General features: G+C 43.0%; 1 protein-coding gene across 5 annotated transcripts in view; it reads left to right on the forward strand.

Moving 5' to 3' along the window:
• The first annotated feature begins 11,165 nt into the window (after positions 1-11,165).
• Positions 11,166-24,479, forward strand: part of LOC110523581 (mediator of RNA polymerase II transcription subunit 13-like) — a 104,903-nt gene continuing 91,589 nt past the window's right edge. For 4 of the 5 annotated variants that reach the window (XM_036977232.1, XM_036977234.1, XM_036977235.1 and 1 more), the window contains exon 1: positions 12,754-12,825. In XM_036977232.1, the coding sequence (XP_036833127.1) occupies positions 12,754-12,825 (72 nt within the window). Of the gene's footprint in view, positions 12,826-24,479 lie in introns of all 5 variants that reach the window. The other variant, XM_036977231.1, reaches the window with a different exon arrangement.

Below are 24,479 nucleotides of genomic sequence, written 5' to 3' on the forward strand. Positions count from 1 at the left end.
TTGGTGTATGGATTAGTCGTTTCTAGAGTCTCAGAAGCACATTGCGCTTTCAACCAAGATGTGGCATTGCCATAATTGCAACAGCAGTGCTTCACAATTACCTCAAACAGCATGGCTGCCAAGATCAATTACCCTCAAACAACATGGCTACCCATATCAATTACCCTCAAACAGCATGGCTGCCAAGATCAATTACCCTCAAACAGCATGGCTGCCAAGATCAATTACCCTCAAACAGCATGGCTGCCCAGATCAATTATCCTCAAACAGCATGGACGCCCAGATTAATTACCCTCAAACAGCATGGCTGCCAAGATCAATTACCCTCAAACAGCATAGCTGCCAAGATCAATTACCTCAAACAGCATGGCTGCCAATATCAATTACCCTCAAACAGCATAGCTGCCAAGATCAATTACCTCAAACAGCATGGCTGCCAAGATCAATTACCTCAAACAGCATGGCTGCCAAGATCAATTACCTCAAACAGCATGGCTGCCAAGATCAATTACCCTCAAACAGCATAGCTGCCAAGATCAATTACCTCAAACAGCATGGCTGCCAAGATCAATTACCTCAAACAGCATGGCTGCCAAGATCAATTACCCTCAAACAGCATAGCTGCCAAGATCAATTACCTCAAACAGCATGGCTGCCAAGATCAATTACCCTCAAACAGCATAGCTGCCAAGATCAATTACCTCAAACAGCATGGCTGCCAAGATCAATTACCTCAAACAGCATGGCTGCCCAGATCAATTACCTCCAACCGCATGGCTGCCCAGATCAATTACCTCCAACAGCATGGCTGCCCAGATCAATTACCTCAAACAGCATAGCTGCCAAGATCAATCACCTCAAACAGCATGGCTGCCCAGATCAATTACCTCCAACCGCATGGCTGCCCAGATCAATTACCTCCAACAGCATGGCTGCCCAGATCAATTACCTCCAACAGCATGGCTGCCCAGATCAATTACCTCCAACAGCATGGCTGCCCAGATCAATTACCTCCAACAGCATGGCTGCCCAGATCAATTACCTCCAACAGCATGGCTGCCCAGATCAATTACCTCCAACAGCATGGCTGCCCAGATCCTTGCATTGAAGATGTTCCAATGGATAAGGCAGACAATGACAGAAATGGACTAGCCTGCAAAGAAGCTTTTGCTATGCAGTACTTCTCACAACAAAGATAGCTCAAGTGGAAATATCAGGACCTTGAACTGGTGCTGGTTCAAGAAAAATATTGGTTCTGCTGTTGCTTCATGTTTCTCTTCTCCTCTTTCATAGCCAACAAAACATGAAGGATTTGCATCTTCATATCATGCTCTTCTTTTAAATACATTAGTTTGCGCTCATGAAATTCCATGGTCAGTTTCTCATGCATGCTCAGCCTCTTTGTCCTCGGCCTGGGTTAGTGACACAATCATCCCTCCTGGCTGCTGCAGATGTAGTGGGCTGACCTTCATCCTGCATTATCTCCTCTGAGCTATGGTGATCATCTGCCTCTAGAAAATGATTGCATTAATGCATTGGAGAACATTATTTCTTCAAGAGTTAAATTTTTATTATGGGAGTGCATGAGTTGACTGACAACATTGCATATTAAATTAATGTGTCCTACCAAATGAAGATTGGAACGGTCCCCCATCTGAACTGTGCAAATGGTCATTATCTGGGATACCGTCCAGGGGTTGCTGGCTATCAATGATCCCGGTCAACAAGACCCCAAGCTCAACTGTCTCTGGTCTTACCAGTCTTGAAACGCTCCCTACGAGCAATCTTCTTTAAGTTTATTTTATGTTTTTCTACAGGACCTTAGAAAGTAACGACTTTATAGAAAATATATTAGTAATTATGTATGATATTGTTTGTTACATTTTTGTCACACAAATACATTTAGGCCCCCATTGTGTTACACAAGAAAACAAACATTTCAAAGTGACTCTGATTTGTGGACCAACAATAAATACAGTATCTTACCTGAAGTTGTTGTAGCGTCCTTCTGTTTACTTTTTCATTTCAGTTGAATTCATTACAGATGGTAGTCCATGCATTATTTTTCTTGTTTTCTGTTGATGAATCGTGGTCTTTGTTCTAGATAATTGGGTGGTTCGACACAATTAGCTTCATAAGGGATTTTTCAAAGTCACAAAAATGTTAATGTTTTCTTTTACCTCAGTCCATTATTTGGTTTAGGTGACTTGCTCCAATTCCACACAATGCTTATCTAGTAGTGTCCCATACCTGGTTTTTGAAGCATCCTCAGGTCAGCACCAAGTGCACATCATTAATTTAATTAGGCTTTACAAGGATGAACTGGTTAGTCCTTCTTACCTTAGTCTGGAACTCCTTAGTCTAGAACTAAGTTAAGTAACATCTCAGGAAGCAATTTTTTACATCTGGATTAATTTAAGTAGAATTAGCCTAGTCCTAACTTAAATTTAACTCTGTCCACGAAACCGACCCACAGACTGACCAGGTGAATTCACGTGAAAGCTATGATCCCTTATTGATGTAACTTGTTAAATCCACTTCAATCAGTGTAGATGAATGGGAGGAGACAGATGAATCCTTAAGAGTCTATTGACACACCGGTGCATCCATCTAATTAACATAATAAAACTATTCCCATCAAAAGCCGAAATATCAATTTTTTTGCATGGGATGCATCTCAATCCACCACATCCGCCTATGTTGGCCTTCCGTATCTGCGGTGGAAAGTGGCAGAGCTACAGTACTGCTTGTCAGACCAGGAGACATCCCGAAAATCTCTTCTCCAGAAAACGTCTGTAGCTTCCGAACGGTTTGGCCTACTCACTATGGAAAGGGGGAAAGGGGAGCCTCCCACGAACACGATGGTGTTGTCCATTTTGCTCTACGAGCCCCATAAGTGTCACAGGACTCATCTGAAGGTAACCCATACAAATGAATTGAAGTATGGAGGTAGTATTGTGCCAACAAAAAAAGGGGTTAAATGTGTCAAACAATATATACAGTTGAAGTCAGAAGTTTACATACACTTAGGTTGGAGTCATTAAAACTAGTTTTTCAACCACTCCACACATTTCTTGTTAACAAACTATAGTTTTGGCATGTTGGTTAGGACATCTACTTTGTGCAAGTAATTTTATTTTATATCTTATTTTCCTCCAAAATTTGCAAATAAAGTCATTAAAAATCCTACAATGTGATTTTCTGGATTTTATTTCCTCATTTTGTCTGTCATAGTTGAATTGTACATATGATGAAAATTACAGGCCTCTCTCATCTTTTTAAGTGGGAGAACTTGCACAATTGGTGGCTGACTAAATACTTTTTTGCCCCACTGTACCATTTGATGGGGGAAGCCCAGTGACGAAGTCCAAAGCTATGTGTGACCAGGGGCGACTAGGTAAGGGAAGAAGATGAAGCAGACCAGATGTAGGGCCCATTAAAGAATGGGCTCATTGAAGAACGACCTGAATCTGGCACAAACAGAGCCTTACAAGGGCCGTTTCTAGGATCAGGCTAGTTCAGCTGAGCCTGACGAACACGAGACTCAATCTCCCAGGAGACAGCAGCAACGATGCAGGAGGATGGCATAATGGTCTCAGGCTCGGAACTTTTGTTGTCTGCGGTCAACTGACGAGAGAGGGCATCAGGCTTGGTATTCTTAGATCTGGGGCGATAAGTGAGTGTGAAGTTGAATCTTCTAAAAAACAATGCCCACCTGGCCTGCCGAGAGTTGAGACGTTTGGCGGTCTGGATGTAGGCTAGATTTTTATGATCCGCCCACACAATGGAGGGAAGTACTGAATCCTCTAACCAGTGACGCCACTCCTCAAGAGCCAGCTTAACAGGTAAGAGTTCCCGGTTGCCTACGTCAACATTTCTCTCTGCAGGTGAGAGCTTGCGGGACAAGGCACAAGGATGGAGCTTCTGATCCGAGGGAGAACGTTGAGACAGGACTGCACCTACACCGGTGTCGGAAGCGTCCACCTCGAGGACGAACTGTAGTTCTGACTCTGGCTGGGTAAGGATTGGAGCAGTAGTGAAGTGGTGCTTGAGTTCCCGGAATGCTGCCTCTGCCTCGGGGAACCAGTGGATTGGAGTGGAGGTTGAGGTGAGAGGAGCTGCCAAATGACTGTTGTCAAGGATGAATCGTCTATAAAAATTAGCAAACCACAGAAAACGCTGTAGCTGCTTCAGTTTCACGGGCAAAGGCCACTCTGACTGCCCTAACCTTGGCAGGGTCCATTCGTAGCTAACCTTCAGCAAAAATGTAACCCATGAATGACACAGAGGAAACATGAAACTCACATTTCTCAGCCTTGACAAATAGCTTATTCTCCAATAGCCTTTGGAGAACTTGGTGGACGTGTTGCTTGTGAGCCTCAATGTCCTTCGAAAAAAATAAGAATGTAATCCACATAAACAAAACGCCCAATGACATCCCTCAGGAAATCATTCAACAGGCCCTGACAAACAGCCGGGGCATTAGTGAGGCAAAAAAGGCATAACGAGATACTCAAAATGTCCAAGTGGTGTGTTGAACGCCGTTTTCCCACTCATCTCCCTCTCTGATGCGGACAAGGTGGTAGGCATTCCGAAGGTCCAGTTTAGTAAATACTGTGGCACCATGGAAGGGGGCAAAAGCAGAACTGATAAGTGGCAAGGGATACTTATTCCTGACAGTGATACTATTCAACCCACGGAAGTTTATGCATGGCCTCAGTGACCCATTCTTCTTGACAAAGAAAAATCCAGCTCCCATCGGAGAGGAAGAAGGCCTGACATGTCTGACAGCCAGTGAGTCCTGGATGTATTCCTCCATGGCCTTTTGCTCGGGGCGAGAGAGGTTATACAACCTGCTACTAGGGAGAGGAGCTACAGGCTGAAGCTCGATAGCACAGTCGTAAGGCCGATGAGGCGGCAGAGATGGGGTGTGGTGCTTGCTGAATAAAGGAGCTAGACCGTGATATTCTGGAAGAACAGAAGACAGGTCTGGGATGGACTGGGGTGAAGACAAGGCAGGAGGAAGGGCAGAATGTAGACAATTAGAATGGCAAAATGTAGTAACCCTTCCGGTAGACCAGTCAATCTGTGGGTTGTGTAGCTTTAACCATGGATGGCCCAGAACCAGAGGTGAGTGAGAACAGTCGATGATATGGAAACTGATCTTTTCCTGGTGATTACCAGAGAGACGCAGGATAACAGGAACAGTTCTCTCCAAAACATGGAAGAGTAGCTTTCCATTGAGAGCGTTGGCTTCCAGAGGTGAATCAAGCAAAACAGTGTCCAGGCCCAACTGCTTAAAACTTCTTATGGCTGCAATCCCATTAACGGGATGATATGACAACAGCCAGTGAAAGTGCATGGCGCCAAATTCAAAACATAAAAAATCTCATAATTAAAAGTCCTCAAACATACATGTATCTTATACCGTTTTAAATGTGGTCTTGTTGTTAATCCCACCACAGTGTCCGATTTCAAATAGGCTTTACGGCGAAATTACCACAAACGATTATGTTAGGTGACCACCAAACCACAATAAAAACAGCCATTTCCCAGACAAAGAGGAGTAACAAAAAGCACAAATAGAGATAAAATGAATCACTAACCTTTGATGATCTTTATCAGATGACACTCATAGGACTTCATGTTACACAATACATGTATGCTTTGTTTGATAAAGTTCATATTTATCAAAATATGAGTTTATTTTGGCAGGTTACATTCACTAGTTCCAAAAACATCCAGTGATTTTGCATAGCCACATCGATTCAACAGAAATACTCATCATAAATGTAGATGATAATACAAGTTATACACATGGAATTACAGAAATACCTCTCCTTAATGCAACCGCTGTGTCTGATTTCAAAAAAACTTTACGGAATAAGCAAACCATGCAATAATCTGAGACGGCACTCAGAAGAAACAGTCACAATAGCCGCCGCGTCAACATAAACAACAAATTACATCATTAATATTCCCTTACCTTTGATGATCTTCATCAGAAAGCATTCCAGGAATACCAGGTCCACAATAAATGTTTGTTTTGTTCGATAATGTCCATTATTTATGTCCAAATACCTCCGTTTGTTAGCGCATTTGGTATACATATCCAAACGCTCATTATGGTCAGCGTTACGTCGGACAAAAACTTCAAAAAGTTATATTACAGGTCAAAGAAACATTTCAAACTAAGTACAGAATCAATCATTAGGATGTTTTTAACATGAATAAAGTTCCAACCGGAGTATTCCTTTGTGTCTTGATGAGCAATGGAACGCAACTGGATACCATGAGGAATGAGCGTGATCAGAAAATGGCTGACTGCCAGTCACCTGATAGATTCTGCTCTCATTCAGTCCCCCAATGCAGTAGAAATCTCATTCAAATTTTTATAGATGTTTGACATCTAGTGGAACCCCTAGGACGTGCAACATCATTAATATCTCATGGGCATTTCATTGGGAACTGTGGTGAATACATACGAAGCTCAGATTTCTCACTTCCTGTTTTGATTTCTCCTCAGGATTTTGCTGCCATATGAGTTCTGTTAAACTCACAGACATCATTATAAACAGTTTTAGAAACTTTAGAGTGTTTTCTATCCAGTACTACTAATAATATGCATATATTAGCAACTGAGATTGAGGAGCAGGCCATTTACTTTGGGCAACTAATTCATCCAAGCTACTCAATGCTGCCCCCCAGCCATAAGAAGTTTTAACAACCCCTTGGTCCGGGAAAACTCTCGTCGGCGCCTGAATCGTTGAGAGCAGGCAGAGGAAAAGCCTGGCTCTGCCACACAAGGTTGGCCTCAAGCAGGGGTCTGGGCGATGATGGGCAGGCGATTTGGCTCAACTGTATATCCCCCACTACTTCTGAGCCCTCTCTTTTGCTGGACACAGGGTACAAGTGGAAACCAGGTGACCAACCTGGCCACAATACAGACAGCTCCTAGTACTGATACGCCGCTGCCTCTACTCTGGAGATAGATGAGTCCGGCCGAGCTGCATAGGTTCAGGATTGGAACCTGCCTGGTGATGTGATGCAGTCGAAGAAATTGAGCAAGGCACAGAAGCAGACGTTATGGAAAATGCTACCATACCTCCCCTCTCCCTCTGACGCTCACGGAGACGGTTGTCAATGCGGATAGTGAGAGAAATTCGTTTATCAAGTCCCTCAGGCTCCTCTCTGGATACCAACTCGTCCTTGAGGGTCTCAGTGAGTGCGTTCCGCAATGCTCCCTGAAGGGCCTCGTCATTCTAGCCGCTCTCTGCGGCGAGGGTGCGGAACTCACATGCCATCTCAGCCACACTCTGAGAACCTTGACGAAGGGACAGAAATCGTTTAGCAGCATCCTTTCCACAGATCGGGTGGTCGAAGACCTTACTCATCTCATCTGTGAATCCACTGTAAGAGAAGCAGATAGATGACTGTCTCTCCCAAACTGCAGTGGCCCAGGAGAGCGCTGCTCCCCAAAGGCAGCCAATCAAAAAATACATTTTGGCACGTTCACTAGCATAAGAGTAGGGCTGTTGCTCAAACACTAGTGAACATTGTACAAGAAAGGCTCTGCAAAGCCCAAGATTGCCATCATAGTGCTCAAGAGTCGGAACAAAATGCTCCCGGAGTGGAGAAGAGGAACTGGAGACAGGTTGTGAATTCTGGATGGAGGTTCGGACCTGTAGGCCAGACAGGCTCCGTGAAAACTCCTTGATGTTCTCAGCAGGGTTTTCAGGGCTTGGTCATGTTGGTCCAGAAGGCTACCTTTACCAACAAGAATTTGGTGAGGAGTTGGATAGTCGGCTGGGTTCATCTTATGGCCAAATCGTACTGTTAAGCAGAGCGAACACAGGGGAACCCAAGAGCGGACTCAGATGCAGAAGCAGAGATGAATGAACCAACATGTTTATTGTACACAGAGAGATATGGAGTGCAGAACCGGGGTAACTCAGATGAGTTGCAGAAAAACCCGAAGTGTAAAGTGTGGTTGTAGTTGACTGAGTTGAACAGGGTAAACAGGTCCTGAGGGGAATCCAAGGTGGTGGTGAGTGAAGTCCAGAGCAAGGTGGTTGGTGGTCAGACGTGGTACAAGAGACAGGGGCCAGAGGCAGAGCGGTACTGCAACGAGAGGACAAAACGGTGTACGGCAGGGAAACAAGCACAGCAGGGCAACAGGATCTTGAGAACTGACAAAAGGCTAGGATAACAACTGACTGAGCATAGATTACGATCTGGCAGAGTGGAGGTGGCAGGAATGAGTATATGTAGAGGTCTTGATTTATGGGACGATTTGCAGCTGGTAGGGATCTGCTCTGACTCCAGCACACCTGTCTCCAACCACACAATCACACCAAGAGAGGGAGAGAGAGAGAGAGATAGAGAGAGAGAGAGAGATAGAGAGAGAGAGAGAGAGAGAGAGAGAGAGAGAGAGAGAGAGAGAGAGAGAGAGAGAGAGAGAGAGAGAGAGAGAGAGAGTGTGTACAGGGGGAGAACTGTAGGTTAAGACGACACCAGATGGATAGCAGAGGGCGTAGTGGGAGCAGATGTGAACATTTGAGTCAATTGGAGGTGTACCTGTGGATGTATTTTAAGGCCTACCTTCAAACTCTTTCCTTGACATCATGGAAAAATAAAAATAAATCAGCCAAATACCTCAGAAGAAAATTGTTGACCTGGTTCATCCATGGGAGCAATTTCCAAACACCTGAAGGTACCATGTTCATCTGTACAAACAATAGAACGCAAGTATAAACACCATGGGAACACACAGTCGTCATACCTCTCAGTAAGGAGGTGTGTTCTGTCTCCTAGAATGGAACGCGCTTTGGTGTGAAAAGTGCAAATCAATCCCAGAACAACAGCAAAGGACCATGTGAAGATGCTACAGGAAACAGGTACAAAATAATCTATATCCAGAGTAAAACAAGTCCTATATCAACATAACCTGAAAGGCCTCTCAGCAAGGAAGAAGCCACTGCTCCAAAACCGCCATAAAAAAGCCAGACTACGGTTTGCAGCTGCACATGGGGACAAAGATACGCACTTTTTGGAGAAATGTCCTCTGGATTGATGAAACAAAAATATAACTGTTTGGCCATAATGATCATTGTTATGTTTGGAGGAAAAAGGGGGAAGCTTGCAAGCCGAAGAATTCCATCCCAACCGTGAAGCACGGGGTGGCAGCATCTAGTTGTGGGGGTGCTTTTCTGCAGGTCGCACTGGTGCACTTCACAAAATACATAACAGAGGATGGAAAATGATGTGGATATAGTGAAGCTACATCTCAAGACATCAGTCAGGAAGTTAAAGCTTGGTCGCAAATGGGTCTTCCAAATGGACAATGACCCCAAGCATACTTCCAAAGTTGTGGCAAAATGGCTTAATTGTCAATAAGTCAAGGTATTGGAGTGGCCATCACAAAGCCCTGACCTCAATCCTATAGAAAATGTGTGGGCAGGACTGAAAAAGCGTGTGCGAGCAAGGAGGCCTACAAACCTGACTCAGTTACACCAGTTCTGTCAGGAGGAATGGGCCAAAATTCACCCAACTTATTGTGGGAAGCTTGTGGAAGGCTACCCAAAACGTTTGACCCAAGTTAAACAATTTAAAGGCAATGCTACCAAATACTAATTGAGTGTATGTAAACTTCTGACCCACTGGGAATGTGATGAAAGATGTGATAAAACATTCTCCCCCATTATTCTGACATTTCACATTCTTAAAATAAAGTGGTGATCCTAACTGACCTTAGACAGGGAATTTTTACTTGGATTAAATGTCAGGAATTGTGAAAAACTGAGTTTAATTGTATTTGGCTAAGGTGTATGTATACTTCCAATTTCAACTGTATATATATATTTTTGCTATTTAGGAATGTATTATTCAATGCATTTCTATGGGCCAAATGCAATTTTTTATCATATAGTTTTTGTACATATTTTTTAAAATACATACGGGGGTGCTAACATTCAAAATCAAATATCTAAATGATCCATGGTATAAATATCTTAAAACAATTCCATATGTCAGTTTAGTAGAACCCCCCCCCCTTAGACTTTTTAGACAGATTTTTAAGCCAATTAAGATATGGATTGTGTATGTGTGCAATTCAGAAGGTGAATGGGCAAGACAAAAGATTTAAGTGCCTTTGAAATGGGTATGGTAGTAGGTGCCAGGCGCACCGGTTTGTGTCAAGAACTGCACCGCTGCTAGGTTTTTCACTTTTCACTCTCAACAGTTTCCTGTGTATCAAGGATGGTCCACCACCTAAATGACATCAATCCAACTTGACAAGCATTGGAGTCCACATGGCCCAGTATCCCTGTGGAACGCTTTCGCCACCTCGTAGAGTCCTATGCCCCGATGAATTGAGGCTGCTCTGAGGGCAAAAAAAAGGAAAGATGACCAGGTGTAGTGACACTTGCTGTGACACTCTCAAGGATGTCATTGATTATGACATCCCCTGGCCCTGGGGTCACTGTAGATATGCTCTACTGTGACTGGTTACATTATGTAATAATCATAATGCAACAGTCTATTACCATTTAACAATGAAGGAAATAGAACTGTGATGTAATAATAACATGTGTAGGCCTGGTAATAATTCCATTGATACATTTACTTCACCAGTTATTTATTTATTTTATTTAACCTTTATTTAACTAGGCAAGTCAGTTAGCAAATTCCTATTTACAATGATGGCCTACCAAAAGGCAATAGGCCTCCTGCATGGACGGGGCCTGGGATTAAAATAAATAAATAACATAAACAACATAAATATAGGACAAAACACACATCACAACAAGAGAGACACAACCCTACATAAAGAGAGAACTAAGACAACAACATAACAAGGCAGAAACACATGACAACACAGTTATATTGTCTTATATTGTTAGGTGTAACAATGTAACAATGTAACACTCTGGTCAATAGACTACACTGTAACAGTTAGGGAGATGATGTGTGATTTGCTTCGATGACAGCTGATTGTTAGTGAAAGCCACTGGCGCCTCTAGCGTCGCATCAAAGCCTGTATCAAAGATTCTAAACAGTGCTGTAATCCCTTGCTTTGATCACGTGAGGACTGTACTTGGCCAAATGGGAAAGCGAGTCTCTCGTAAACTGCCGGCCGCCATTACATTTCTATGCGTGGTGGGCTGGCAGAGAGTGCACGACGCTGCTAGCGGCTGTTCGCGTAAGCACTCAGCACGCTCACATACACACACAGAGTGAGCCACACATATTTATACATAGCCTACTCACATACGCTTTCATACGAATATTACAGAAAAGACACTGACTGAGACATAAACAATGCCTGGAATGGGATTCGTTGCTTCTGAATTCCTTGATGAGAAACATCGCATATAATCGACGTTTTAATTGAATAATTTTAATCAATCATAAATCTTGCCTTAAAAGGGAACACGTTTTTAAAAAAAGGTATGTTTTTCAAAGGGAGATAACGAGACTGGACTCCTGACCAGCGTGAAACATTTATTTGATCATCATAACGTCAGATAAGGATTGTCACCATTGCTGGATTATCAACGTTTTCTTGGATACATTATTGCATCTACTGTTATTTCAAGCTAAACAAATATTGTAAGGTCTACAGTTAATTGTTGGGAGACTGGGAGGACATTTCGTAATTATATAAAACAGAAAGGAAGGAAGGATCTTTTTTTAACCTCGGTCTGCTGCTGCCGTTTTCCTGCTGTTGGACGGAGCATACTTTTTTTCCGATGAAGAATACGAAAACATTTAATATTGACACATTTAATAGCCTTTTTGGTTGCGAGACCATCAACTCTCTTGCGGTCCACCTTGGATTACCCGACGAAAGAGCAAGCTTTATTTTTTTAGCCTCGCTTGTCTGCAGTCTGACGTTATTTGCAAAGTGAAACAAGGATTAAACATTCCTGTTCACAGTTGCCTGTTGTATGTGGTAGGCTACATTGTGAGGGGAACGGTGGTGTTAAGAAAGAAAGCTATTAATAGCTCATGCAATTCTCGAAAACTATCACAACTGGTGCATCAGCTTGCCTTGTGGGGGCTGACGGAATCGAATTCAGATTTCTTGCATGCAATTTGCAACAGACTGGTCTTCGACACCTAAACGGTCCATTTAGTAGTGTTTAATCAGTGGATAATACACGCGTAATAAACTACAGCGTTTTTCTATAAGAAGTTTTCGGACTAACCACGCATTTTGATGGATTTTTGCGCTCAGGAAGAAAATAATAGATCTACTTCGCATGGATTACACTATTATTTAATCATTAAAGTATCATCGGAAAGACTGGCATGGACACGGATGGACATTTTTCTCCATGGATTAAGACACGGATACATTTTAGCCTAGCCTACATGCTTTCTGCGTTTGAAAATGATCAGGTTTGGATCGCCTGAGCTGGACAGTAACAATGTTCTGATCTGCGAACACACTTGGATGTACAAAAACAAACCATTCGTTTTGGTAGGCTATACAATCAAAGGGGGTTATTGATATATTTAGAATCCTTTCTTTGAGTACACCCTCTGTTCAGCCGGGTTATTTTTTTTATGACAGTTGACAAAATATTTGGGCTACTTAAGGTTAGCCATTGATCTGTTAGACAATTACCCGTGTTTTTGGCGGTGGTGTGGTATACTTGTAACGGAACCGATTTGCCACCACTGCTCGGTCTTGTTACCGATCAAGGATTTCGACATGCCCAGTACTGACGACCCGAACGGCGGACGATTATGACTACGGCAGCGAATTGGGTGGCTAACGGGGCAAGCCTTGAAGACTGCCACTCCAACCTCTTCTCTCTGGTACAGTAAAACAAATAATGGGTACACATAAAGACACACGAACGAGGCGTGATACGGTAGTAGGCACGCTTAGATCTGCACTCGCGGTACAAAGGTGAACCAATTGTCGGTGCTGTTATGAGCCAATCATTAACTCGAGCTACTGGGCCGGGAAAACGACCATATTTTATCACTAAACGTGTTATGATAATATATACTACTTTAGAGGCTTTAACACCACATTGTTTTGTAGCCTGTTCAAATATATGCAGCCTCATAAATAGTAATATTGTCAGTTTATTATTCATGTTACACTAATTTGTAGGTCTATAATTTATTTTAAATTATCCAAATTATGTCAGGCAGCATAGTTATGTGACATTGTGTAAAGACACATTGAACTAGCAGACATAGGCCTACTTCAAAATCAAGACAGACCGAAATAATGAATAAGCTTTTTAGGGTGTATACTCAAATTTGGAACACTTTCCCCTAACTTCACTTCTCAACAACTGATTTGGAAAGAGCCTTTCCACTGTAACCTCTCACTGATTTTTTGAGTTGGAGGGAAACTGCAAGGCATATCTTGATGTTCAGCAAATAATTGTATAATTGTAGCGATGCATAGGCTACTGCTCAAACACAACAGAGCATTCAACAGTAGCAGGTGATGACACAGAAGGGCAATTTGTATATCTGGATTAATGTGAAACGAGAGGCATCCAAACACAAGTTATTAAACCCTTAACCCCCTGCTCAAAGTGGAGGTAAAGTCATGTGTTCCGTACTAGAAGGAAAACATGAGCATGTCTGTCAGACAGTAGCATCTCTCAAGTTGACAACAGAATGTCCACTTTCAAAGTCATTATTGGAAGAATATAGGCAACTTTTTGCTCGGATCACCAAACAAACCTCTCATCTTACATGCATTAGCGGAATTCACAAGTTTTCTGTTATTGCCTTGAAGCTATTCCAATCCTCCATATCCCAAACTTTCCTCAACATTGTTTTTCACTGAGGGAGACCTTGCACTTGCTGAGTTAACTTTATACATTTTTTATTTAACGTTTATTTAACTAGGCAAGTCAGTTAAGGACAAATTCTTATTTACAATGACGGGCTAGGAACAGTGGATTAACGGCCTTGTTCAGGGGCAGAACAACAGATTTTTTTTTACCTTGTCAACTCTGAGATTCCGTCTAGCAACCTTTTGGTTACTGGCCCAATGCTCTAACCACTAGGCTACCTGCTGCCCCATGCACTAAAGGCATGTGGATTGGATTGAGTTTGGGCATGGGGTCTGGAGCCACAACAACAATAGGGTTCTTGGGGGCGTTTTAGATTATGATGCTGGTAGTCATGTTCAACTATAGCTGCAGTATGCCTCTGACACGGCACTGTTTCAGTCAAGCTCTCAGTGTGGTTTGTGAGGGTTTGTGGCAGCAGGTGAGCCATTCCACCAATTCAGCCAGCGAGTGTTGGTGGAGAGGAGGGAAACCTTTGCGGGAGTTTTATCCCATGCCGCGCAAATTCAGAAAAGCCCTCCTGATTGATTTACTGCTCTCTGTTGGTATACATGAATTTAATCCGATCAAATCTCAGTGCTTTAAGTGTAGTGAACAGAGCTCCTCTGTCAGGCTCTCTCTCTCAGCGCAGCTGTGGAAACAGAGTAAAACAGTGATTATGTTTTCGTCAACTTTCTAAGCACTGTGTTTTCCCTCCAAAAGACTCCCCCCTCCATTATCATGCTGTGCAGAGGGCTGGCAAGGCTACATGCCCTCTCTATCTGTGTAAACAGCTTTAGAAAGGTGAGGGAGAAGAGCTACCTGCTTGTTGTGCAGTTAGTCACTGTGATGACTGTTAGATAGTCAGAGTCAGATGAACACTAATGATGATCTTTATCCAGAGCGACTTACAGGAGCAATTATGTTTAGGTGCCTTGCTCAATGGCACATCGACAGACTTTTCACCTAGTTGGTTCGGGATTCAAACGAGCAAACTTTTGGCCCAACCGCTAGACACATCTCTTTCACATTCATCTCAGCATCATTAATAGCTGGTAGGACAGAAACAACGGATATCTGGGAAGCTAGGAGCATAGGAAAGAGGGATGAAGACAGAAGTTAAGCAGTCTTGTTTGAAGCAGTATAATGTGTCTCTTTCTATTGCTGGGAAAAAAAGTGGTTTGAGAGTGAGAGAGTGCATGGGGAATCTGTTTTCCTTTTAGGAAAGTATTATGTTTGATGTGCATTTCCTGAGCACTAGCCTCAGCCCATTTGAGAGAAAGAAAGAGAGAGCATGGCCGTAACTCTGTAGGCTGGGCAGGTTCTTCACAATGACTCATGCCCGAGTCACTGCTGAAATATGAAACGCAAGGAGCGCACAGCCTATGATGCAGGGAGCATCAGCGTGTGCACACACATTCCTCCTAACACACACACACAGAGGGGGAAGCAAACACAGAGACAAGCTTGCAAAAACACACAAAAACATATCATATTATACTCATAAAAATATTCACAAACACACTAGGACATACACACAGGGACATGTACGCGTGTACAAACAGGTTGAATTGTCTTGCTTTAATTAAAAGAGTTCTCCTGTCCCCCAGACAGGGCTGCGGGGAGTGAAACACTGGTAATTAAGTGTCGTCAAGTGGAGTTATAATGTGATCAGCTAAGAGGTGCTCATTAGACAAACTGTATTCCAATAGAGCTCCATGCATGTATAATGATAACCAACCGCGAAAGATCGAGAGAGAGGGAAGTAAAATAAGAAATGGGCTGTGTAATACAATTGAACAGGAGGGCCCACTATATTTAGGTAACTTAGTGTGCCTGCTCAGAAGGAGCTATATTAGTGGCCAGTATTCAAATGTTGAAGGATTACTACTACATGCCTAACCGGGACCTTGTCCTTTAATGAGTAAAAGAGAATCCAGCCAGGGTTTCTGGGACGCCAACTCTAGATCTCCAGTCCAATGCCCTGTGGTCTTTCTCCATCTGGCCAGCTATAGCTCTATCTCTCAGGGCTCTAGTAGCCAAAACACAACCTCCTCCAGCCCTCTTTGGCTGGTCTCCCTGCTAGCGTAGTGACAGTTAGTGCAGGTCTCACCTGGAGAGGCTGTTTGGGGAGCTGGCTAATCTCCCTCTATCACTGAATGGGGATCCCTGTCAACACAACAGGGCTCAACTCAGTAGGGGTTGGTCCCTCTATATCATCCTTCGGGGATAACATCCTTAGCTAAACACAGACCCACTTACCCCCCCCCCCCCCTACCACACACACACACACACACACACACACACACACACACACACACACACACACACACACACACACACACACACACACACACACACACACACACACACACACACACACACACACACACACACACACACACACACACACCTTGGGCCCAATAAATTACTCCACTACAAATCGATCTATTAACGAGCCTTGTCGCTTCCCAAGGGGGCGAGGCACAATGATTGAGGGAGGGGAGGGCAGAGAAAGAGGCCTCTCTTTGCTACCAATCCCCTGATATAAATCCTGGGTGGTGAGCCATGGATCTTGTCTGAGCAGGACCTGTCTCGGCCCTGCCAGAGAGGTGAAGTACGGATAAAAGAGAAGGGACAGGGAGCCACCCTGGTCCTGAAGTGGGACAGGGATGGGGACAGAGATGGGATGGGGTAGGGGGGAGATATTTTGGAGCACTGTGGCTTGAGTGTGAAATATGTAAGTCCTGCAGTGCCAGCTGTGTGCTATTCTTAGCCCTCTGGTGTTCCTGCATTCAGGGCGACAGAGGGGAGAGTGGGAAAGGGGAATTGGCAGGAATGAGCTGTAGAGAGTCCGCTGCCGTGGCTGCTACTGAGGGGATGTCTAGCATTGTGACTCTCCTCATTCAGGGCTGCTGTCTTTATCTCCATTACAGGGACTCCAACTGTTCCAGTGACACGTTGAGTTTTTCCCTCACACTCTTTTTCACACAACTTAATATAATTTCACCACTCGGTTTTTCCACCACAACGCTGACTTTTGTAAATATGTTATCATGATTTCCATAATGCGATTTCTCATATGTAAATTTGACACTGTGTTTTAAAGCTTCCTTTGGAGATAAACACGCTGTGATTGTGAGAGGATTAGGTGTCTTCCAGAGATGCTCCGGAGACGTCATACAGACGTTGTGGTCTTTGTTACTGCAGCACTGAAAATCCCTTTGTAATTACCATAATTGACCCAACGATCTTGATAGCGAGAGCTTTTCCTTGTAAAGGAGCTATCTCTCTCAGCTGGTATGTGTTCTTTTCGTCTGACAGCTTAACCGATATAGTAGTTGGCTGAGGTTCAATAACAGTTATACTCAAGTTAAAGGCTGGTTTAAAGCAAAAGTGTCTGGAATAGAATGGCTATTCTAAATACTTGTTGTTGTGCGTTAGTGAATTCTAATCAGCATGCGGTCATGTTTTATTGAGAAATTATCCCTCTCGTAAACAAACACTCTAGGTCCAGATTGTTGATTTGATAACCATTGCAGGGTATTGATTTGCGCCATGCTGCTGCCACAAGTGTGCTCTCATCTTGAATTAGCCGACATCCGGCCTTTTCACATGGTAATGAACATTTGCACCGCTCATCTCAGCCCTGGCAAACACTGGGGATGAGATTTCCAATATGATATGGAGACATGTTTTTGTCAATATACAGTAGTCAACGATGACTAATCATGCAGTGCATATTGAGCCCCAGATGTTGTGTTATGAACAAGACAAGCTGTTGTATCTGTAAGAGAAGCAGCCCTGAGGGAATAGGAGTGGTATTTTAAGGTCATGTTTGGCTGTGTTAAGATGTTGTGAGAGACTGGAAGTCAAGACAGTCACTCAGTGCAGTCACTTCTCTGATTCATCTCTTTGAAGGGCTCTCCATGCTGCCACTCCCACTTGGTGTCAGGGTAAAGTTACTGCAGGGTTCTGTACTGCCAGCACTGCAGACAGAGAGAGGAGGGTTACTGCTGTCTGCTTCTGTTGTTCTAACTGAGATTGACTTTACTTAGAATAATGAAGCAAGTCAAGTTGAATGCATGGACATAGGACTTGTTTTTGTTCTGAAGTCATTACAATTTAATTAACTTTTAATTACGTAGGCTACGTCCAATTATTTATATCATATGTCAGACTTTTATTTGCATTTGTCCAATTAAATAGCTTTACACATTTATGCTGCCCCCTGCTAGTGCTCAGTAAAGTAAGTACATCTGCATAATGTAAAATTGTTCATAACAAACGCACAGTCATAAGCTTCAGACTAATCTAGTGGTTGGATATGAATGTGTTGCTTCTGGTAAGTCAGGGGCTTTCCTGACATGCATTATATGCTGGATATAGTAATTATTTACATTTTAATCAGAGTCTGTGAATTCCAGGTGCATGGTAGCAGACAATGGAGGTGTTACTGGAGAGGGAGGAGGGGACGGGAGAGATGGAGAATTACATCCCTATGTAAGAAAAGACCCCTAAACTGCTTGAAATGTTATCTTTCCGCCGTAACCCTGGAGACAGAATCTCGAAAATTGAATAAGTTGCTGAAGTCTTACAGATGTTGTATGTTGCCTAGCAACTGTTTTTACTTCCCTCTTTTTTTCCTGGTGTATTTCTTCGGGTCTGTCACAGTCAATTAAGTTGCACTGGAGACACACGGCTGGTAATGGAGGGACTGGTTTATTTATTTGTCCATTAATAATACACGTTAAGCAGGGCCACTGTTTTAGGTTGGTCCTCCATTTAAGAGAAAACCCAACAGCATGACTCCATGTCTTTGTTTGCCATTGGAGTGGGATCTTGTCAGCGTTGTCTGTCACAACAAACACCAAACACCTGTCTTCATTGGTCTTCCCCCTTGTCATGTCCCGCCCCCCTCCCATTGCATCAGGTGAGAGGTTCATTTTAGCTCTCTGCAGTTTGAGCCATAGCTGATTGGCAGGCGCAGGCGCCTCCGTCACTCTGCCCCGGGGAGGGTTGCAGCTCTAATTAGGTGACTTGGCTTGCCTGCCTCCCAGGGCCGATTCCTACAACAGACACACGATCAAGACGCCCCTTCCTTTGTAGGGCCTTGTAAAGGTGCCGGCAGAGGGCAGAATAAAATCACCTGTTTAGTTCTGAGAGCCCTAGAGGCCATTTTCTGCACCTGTTTTTGTGCTTTTGTGTCCCTCTCTTCTCCCCTCTGCTATGCTGCTATGTGCAGAGGTCCCTGTGCACTGTAAAATGCCAGAGGGGGGAAAAGCAGGCAGTAATATGAGTTCATTTGATTTCAATTGCTAACTGAAGAAGGGGGATCTAGCCTGTTCTTATTTCTCGAAGGCTCTCAGCATTTCCAGAGCAATCCACCATGCCTCATATGGAAAAGAGATTCTTTCTGGTTTTCATAGTAGTTAGATTTTTCAACACTTTGCTACTGTGAAACAGGCTGGTTTCAAGGTTTGAGGTAATTTCAGTTTCCAATTCAAATCAGTTCAGGAGCTGAGCAATAATAAAAATAAAAAATAATGTGAAATCTATTTATGACTTGAATTTCAGAAGAGTTTTGGAATTTGAGCTAAATGGATTTGACTCGTTTGCTGTAGAGGATTTTGGGATGATACGTGAGTCATGTCTCCAGTACCGTCTTTTGAACAAACCCCAAATATTGGCAGCATGTCAAGTGTCTTCAGATATTTGACGGGCTGTAAATGCCACCCTGACAGAAAGTGTTTCACAGAAGCTGTGATAGGTAAAGCTGCTGATATAAGCTGTCTCTCAATTGCCTAAAGTGCTCTCCTCTGTCCAACTCTATTGCTCTTACGTTGCTACAAGAATCCCAGAGTGGCACCTCTGTTCCACTCTTTCATCTTTCAGCATGAGATGCTTTGATACCAGGTTCCCATCTGCTAACTGGTGAGGAGACCCACCTGTTCAAGTGACCCACATTCTTAAAGACTAAAAGGCTTTGATAGTAAGTGAGTTTTTAGAAAGTCAAGCTGTTTGCTAAACTGAACTTAACATTCAGATGGAAGAGATAGCATGGGGTGTTGATAGCAAGTCAGAGTGTACAGTGACGTCCTCTGGGCTCCTTGAGAACTCCAGGTTACTCTGTGCTTTATGTTTCTGTCACAGATTACAAAATATAATGATTTATTTTAAATTTTTCTATGGGGTAGATCAGGTTTAATATTGCAGCTAGATTGTAGCTTCCATCAATGCAATTGTCTGCATCATTTTCAATCCCCCAATATATATTTTTTGTAAATATATACAGTTGAAGTCGGAAGTTTACGTACACTTAGGTTGGAGTCATTAAAACTCGTTTTTCAACCTCCACAAATTTCTTGTTGACAAACTATAGTTTTGGCAAGTCTGTTAGGACATCTACTTTGTGCATGACACAAGTAATTTTCCCAACAATTGTTTACAGACAGATTATTTCACTTATAATTCACTGTATCACAATTCCAGTGGGTCAGAAGTTTACATACACTAAGTTGACTGTGCCTTTAAACAGCTTGGAAAATTTCAGAAAATTATGTCATGGCTTTAGCTTCTGATAGGCTAATTGACCTCATTTGAGTCAATTGAAGGTGTACCTGTGGATGTATTTCAAGGCCTACCTTCAAACTCAGTGCCTCTTTGCTTGACATCATGGGAAAATTAAGCCAGAAATCAGCCAAGACTTCAGAAAAATAACTGTACACCTCCACAAGTCTGGTTCATCCTTGGGAGCAATTTCCAAATGCCTGAAGTGAAGTGCCATGTTCTTCTGTACAAACAATAGTACACAAGTATAAACACCATGGGACCACGCAGCCGTCATACCACTCAGGAAGGAGACACGTTCTGTCTCCAAGAGATTAACGTACTTTGGTGCAAAAAGTGTAAATCTTTCCCAGATTGACCTTGTGAAGGACCTTGTGAAGATGCTGGAGGAAACAGGTACAAAAGTATCTATATCCACAGTAAAACGAGTCCTATATCGACATAATCTGAAAGGCCGCTCAGCAAGGAAGAAGCCACTGCTCCAAAACCTCCATAAAAAAGCCAGACTACGGTTTGTTAAGTTAAAGTTAAAGCTTGGTCGCAAATGGGTCTTCCAAATGGACAATGACCCCAAGCATACTTCCAAAGTTAGTTAGTATGAAAATAGCTCCATTTTCATCAGATGACAACAGAAGGGCAACTCTATTTGGCTGGCAGCCACACGTAAATGAGCTTAAAATGAAGAAGCAAGGTCTTTTTTTTCTAAAATGATGCATGGCCATCATCAAACCTAATGTTTAGGCCTATCATAGAAAGAATGTAGCCAGCTATATTTCTTAATGTTCTGCTTTAATATTGCATTTCACCGTAGTACTGGAGAAAAGAAGCTACATATCAGTTGGAGTGCTGTCTGCTGATTGAATGCCTATTTGTGAATTCTCATCATAGTTTAGAAGGGCAACTGAAGCACAAAATGAGTCTGATGCCGAGCAGAAGTTACATTAAGAAGCATTTTAGATCTGTGTTTACAAAACTCCAGCAAGATATTTCTTACGTGTTTTATCTTTTTTTCCTGCGTGAAAAACACAGCATTTTGCATTAATACAACCCCTTTAACTTGCTATCTAAGTAAGTGGCTGAATTAATAAGGTGACGGGGCATCATATTGTTTTAGCTTTCTGCCGTGTTTGAGAAGTAAAAGCCCTTTGGGGGAGTTACTTGTACAGCTGCCACTGTTATCTTGATTTCCTTGCGTTTTTACTCTTCTCAGTTCTTGGCCGTCTGCTCCTCTACCCTCTTCTCCAAGCAGGCAAGCCGTTGCTCAGACACAGTATGTAGACATGCTGCTGGAGAGCCAGTACTGCATGCGTCAAAACTTTGACCATTTGCACGATGTCTCTCGTTTCTGTTAGCTTGTAAATGTCAAACTCACCAAAAATGACATTCGGTAGCTCATACCTATATATGTATAACTTTATGAGCTAGATTGCCTGTCTTTGCAATTAGTTTATTTTCATTTGCGCTCGTTAGCATATTTAATTACTTTTACAAATTACTTGATAGCATTCTGGTATTAGACGCCCAATGGTCTTTTTTGCATCTTTTTGACACCCCTCTGTGTACCACGCCGATAATACCATAAATCCCGGGCTGAGAGAAGGATGGTATGACGATATGAAAATCTGGATGCCAATCCTAGAAGGAAGTGCTCTGCCCACTATACAGTCATGTCTCTGCCTGTGCTGTCATGCATGACCTTGTACGTCAATGTACGTCTATTTGTTTTTTGTGTGTATTTTCTCCCCTTTTTTCTCCCAATTTCTATTACAATCTTGCTATTGCAGTGCCTTGCACTAGTGTGTGTGTGTGTATGTGTATCAGTCTAGAGGAAAAATTACATTTGCGACATGGAGGTCAAATACAAACAATCCATTCATTATTACTTGTGAAGCTATTCCCCAACACCCCAAGTTGTTAAGGCAGGACAATAATGTGAATGTTTTCTCACTCCACAAGACCTCTTGTGGCTTCGCCTTTCTGTCTGCCGCTGACCTCAAAGGTGTAGATTGAGTCATCTGTGCTTTCCTGTCTGTGCAGAAACCTTGTAATTATATTATGGGGGTTTCCCTGTTGTTATTTGTCTCCTGTTTAGAGTCTATGGGTTTTCTATTGGGTTGTGTGTTAAGGCTGTATACAGTAGGTTCACTATCACCTTACTGAGTGAGTTGTGCTGGTTTGCTGAGGCTCTATATAGTGAGTCCAACACACTACATGTAACATCTACAGTGTCTTACTGTGCCTGTACTGTATGTGCCTGACTTTTATCCTCACTAAGTTATGTGTCTGACTCTGGCCGCTACTTGCAATTTCAGCTATGTGTGTGCCAAAGGTTCACCAGAGGAGACGCTTTGACTCCCTCATGTGTTTGATTACAACCAGATGTCGAGTGTCTTCTGTTTGACCCTTTTGCAGGATATTGTATTGGTTGATATCTGAACACAAACACTGTAGTATAGTCATTCACCTGTCTGTATACTGACACATACAGTACCAGTCAACAGTTTGGACACACCTACACATTCAAGGGTTTTTCTTAATTTTTTACGATTTTCTACATTGAATAGAATATTGTAAAAGAATAGTGAAGACATCACAACTATGAAATAACATATATGGAATCATGTAGTAACCCAAAAAGTGTTATACAAATCAATATATATTTTATACTTGAGATTCTTCAAAGTAGCCATCCTTTGCCTTGATGATCACTTTGCAGACTCTTGGCATTCTCAAATCGAATCGAATCAAATCAAATCAAATATTATTTGTCACATACACATGGTTAGCAGATGTTAATGTGAGTGTAGCTAAATGCTTGTGCTTCTAGTTCCAACCATGCAGTAATATCTAACAAGTAATCTAACCTAACAATTTCTCAACAACTGCCTTATGAACTTAAAAGTGTAAAGGAATTAATAAGAATATGTACATAAAAATATATGAATGAGCGATGGCCGAACGGCTTTGTCAAGATGCAGTAGATGGTATAGAGTACAGTATATACATATGAGATGAGTAATGTAGGGTATGTAAACATTATATAAAGTGGGATTGTTTAAAGTGGCTAGTGATACATTTATTACATCCATTTTTCATTATTAAAGTGGCTAGAGATGAGTCACTATGTTGGCAGCAGCCAATCAATGTTAGTGATGGCTGTTTAACAGTCTGATGGCCTTGAGATAGAAGCTGTTTTTCAGCCTCTCGGTCCCAGCTTTGATGCACCTGCACTGACCTCGCCTTCTGGATGATAGCGGGGTGAACAGGCAGTGGCTCGGGTGGTTGTTGTCCTTGATGATCTTTTTGACCTTCCTGTGACATCGGGTGCTGTAGGTGTCACAGAGGGCAGGTAGTTTGCCCCCGGTGATGCGTTGTGCAGACCTCACTACCCTTTGGAGAGCCTTACGGTTGTGGGTGGAGAAGTTGCCGTACCAGGCGGTGATACAGCCAGACAGGGTGCTCTCGATTGTGCATCTGTAAAAGTGTTTTTGGTGACAAGCGCTGCTGCGCTTTCTTCACCACACTGTCTGTGTAGGTGGACCATTTCAGTTTGTCCGTGATGTGTACGCCAAGGAACTTAAAACTTTCCACCTTCTCCACTACTGTCCCGTCGATGTGGATAGGGGGCTGCTCCCTCTGCTGTTTCCTGAAGTCCCCAATCATCTCCTTTGTTTTGTTGACATTGAGGTTATTTTCCTGACGCCACACTCCGAGGGCCCTCACCTCCTCCCTGTAGGCCGTCTCGTCCTTGTTGGTTATCAAGCCTACCACTGTAGTGTCGTCTGCAAACTTGATAATTGAGTTGGAGGCGTGCATGGCCACGCAGTGATGGGTGAACAGGGAGTACAGGAGAGGGCTGAGCACGCACCCTTGTGGGGCCCCAGTGTTGAGGATCAGCGGGGTGGAGATGTTGTTACCTACCCACACCACCTGGGGGCGGCCTGTCAGGAAGTCCAGGACCCAGTTGCACAGGGCGGGGTCGAGACCCAGGGTCTCGAGGTTAATGACGAGTTTTGAGGGTACTGTGGTGTTAAATGCTGAACAGCATTCTTACATGCTTGCGTCGTCTGTGGACCTTTTGGGGTGATAAGCAAATTTTGA

Source organism: Oncorhynchus mykiss, chromosome 5, assembly GCF_013265735.2.
Source record: "Oncorhynchus mykiss isolate Arlee chromosome 5, USDA_OmykA_1.1, whole genome shotgun sequence".
In the NCBI taxonomy this organism is placed as follows: Eukaryota; Metazoa; Chordata; class Actinopteri; order Salmoniformes; family Salmonidae; genus Oncorhynchus; species Oncorhynchus mykiss.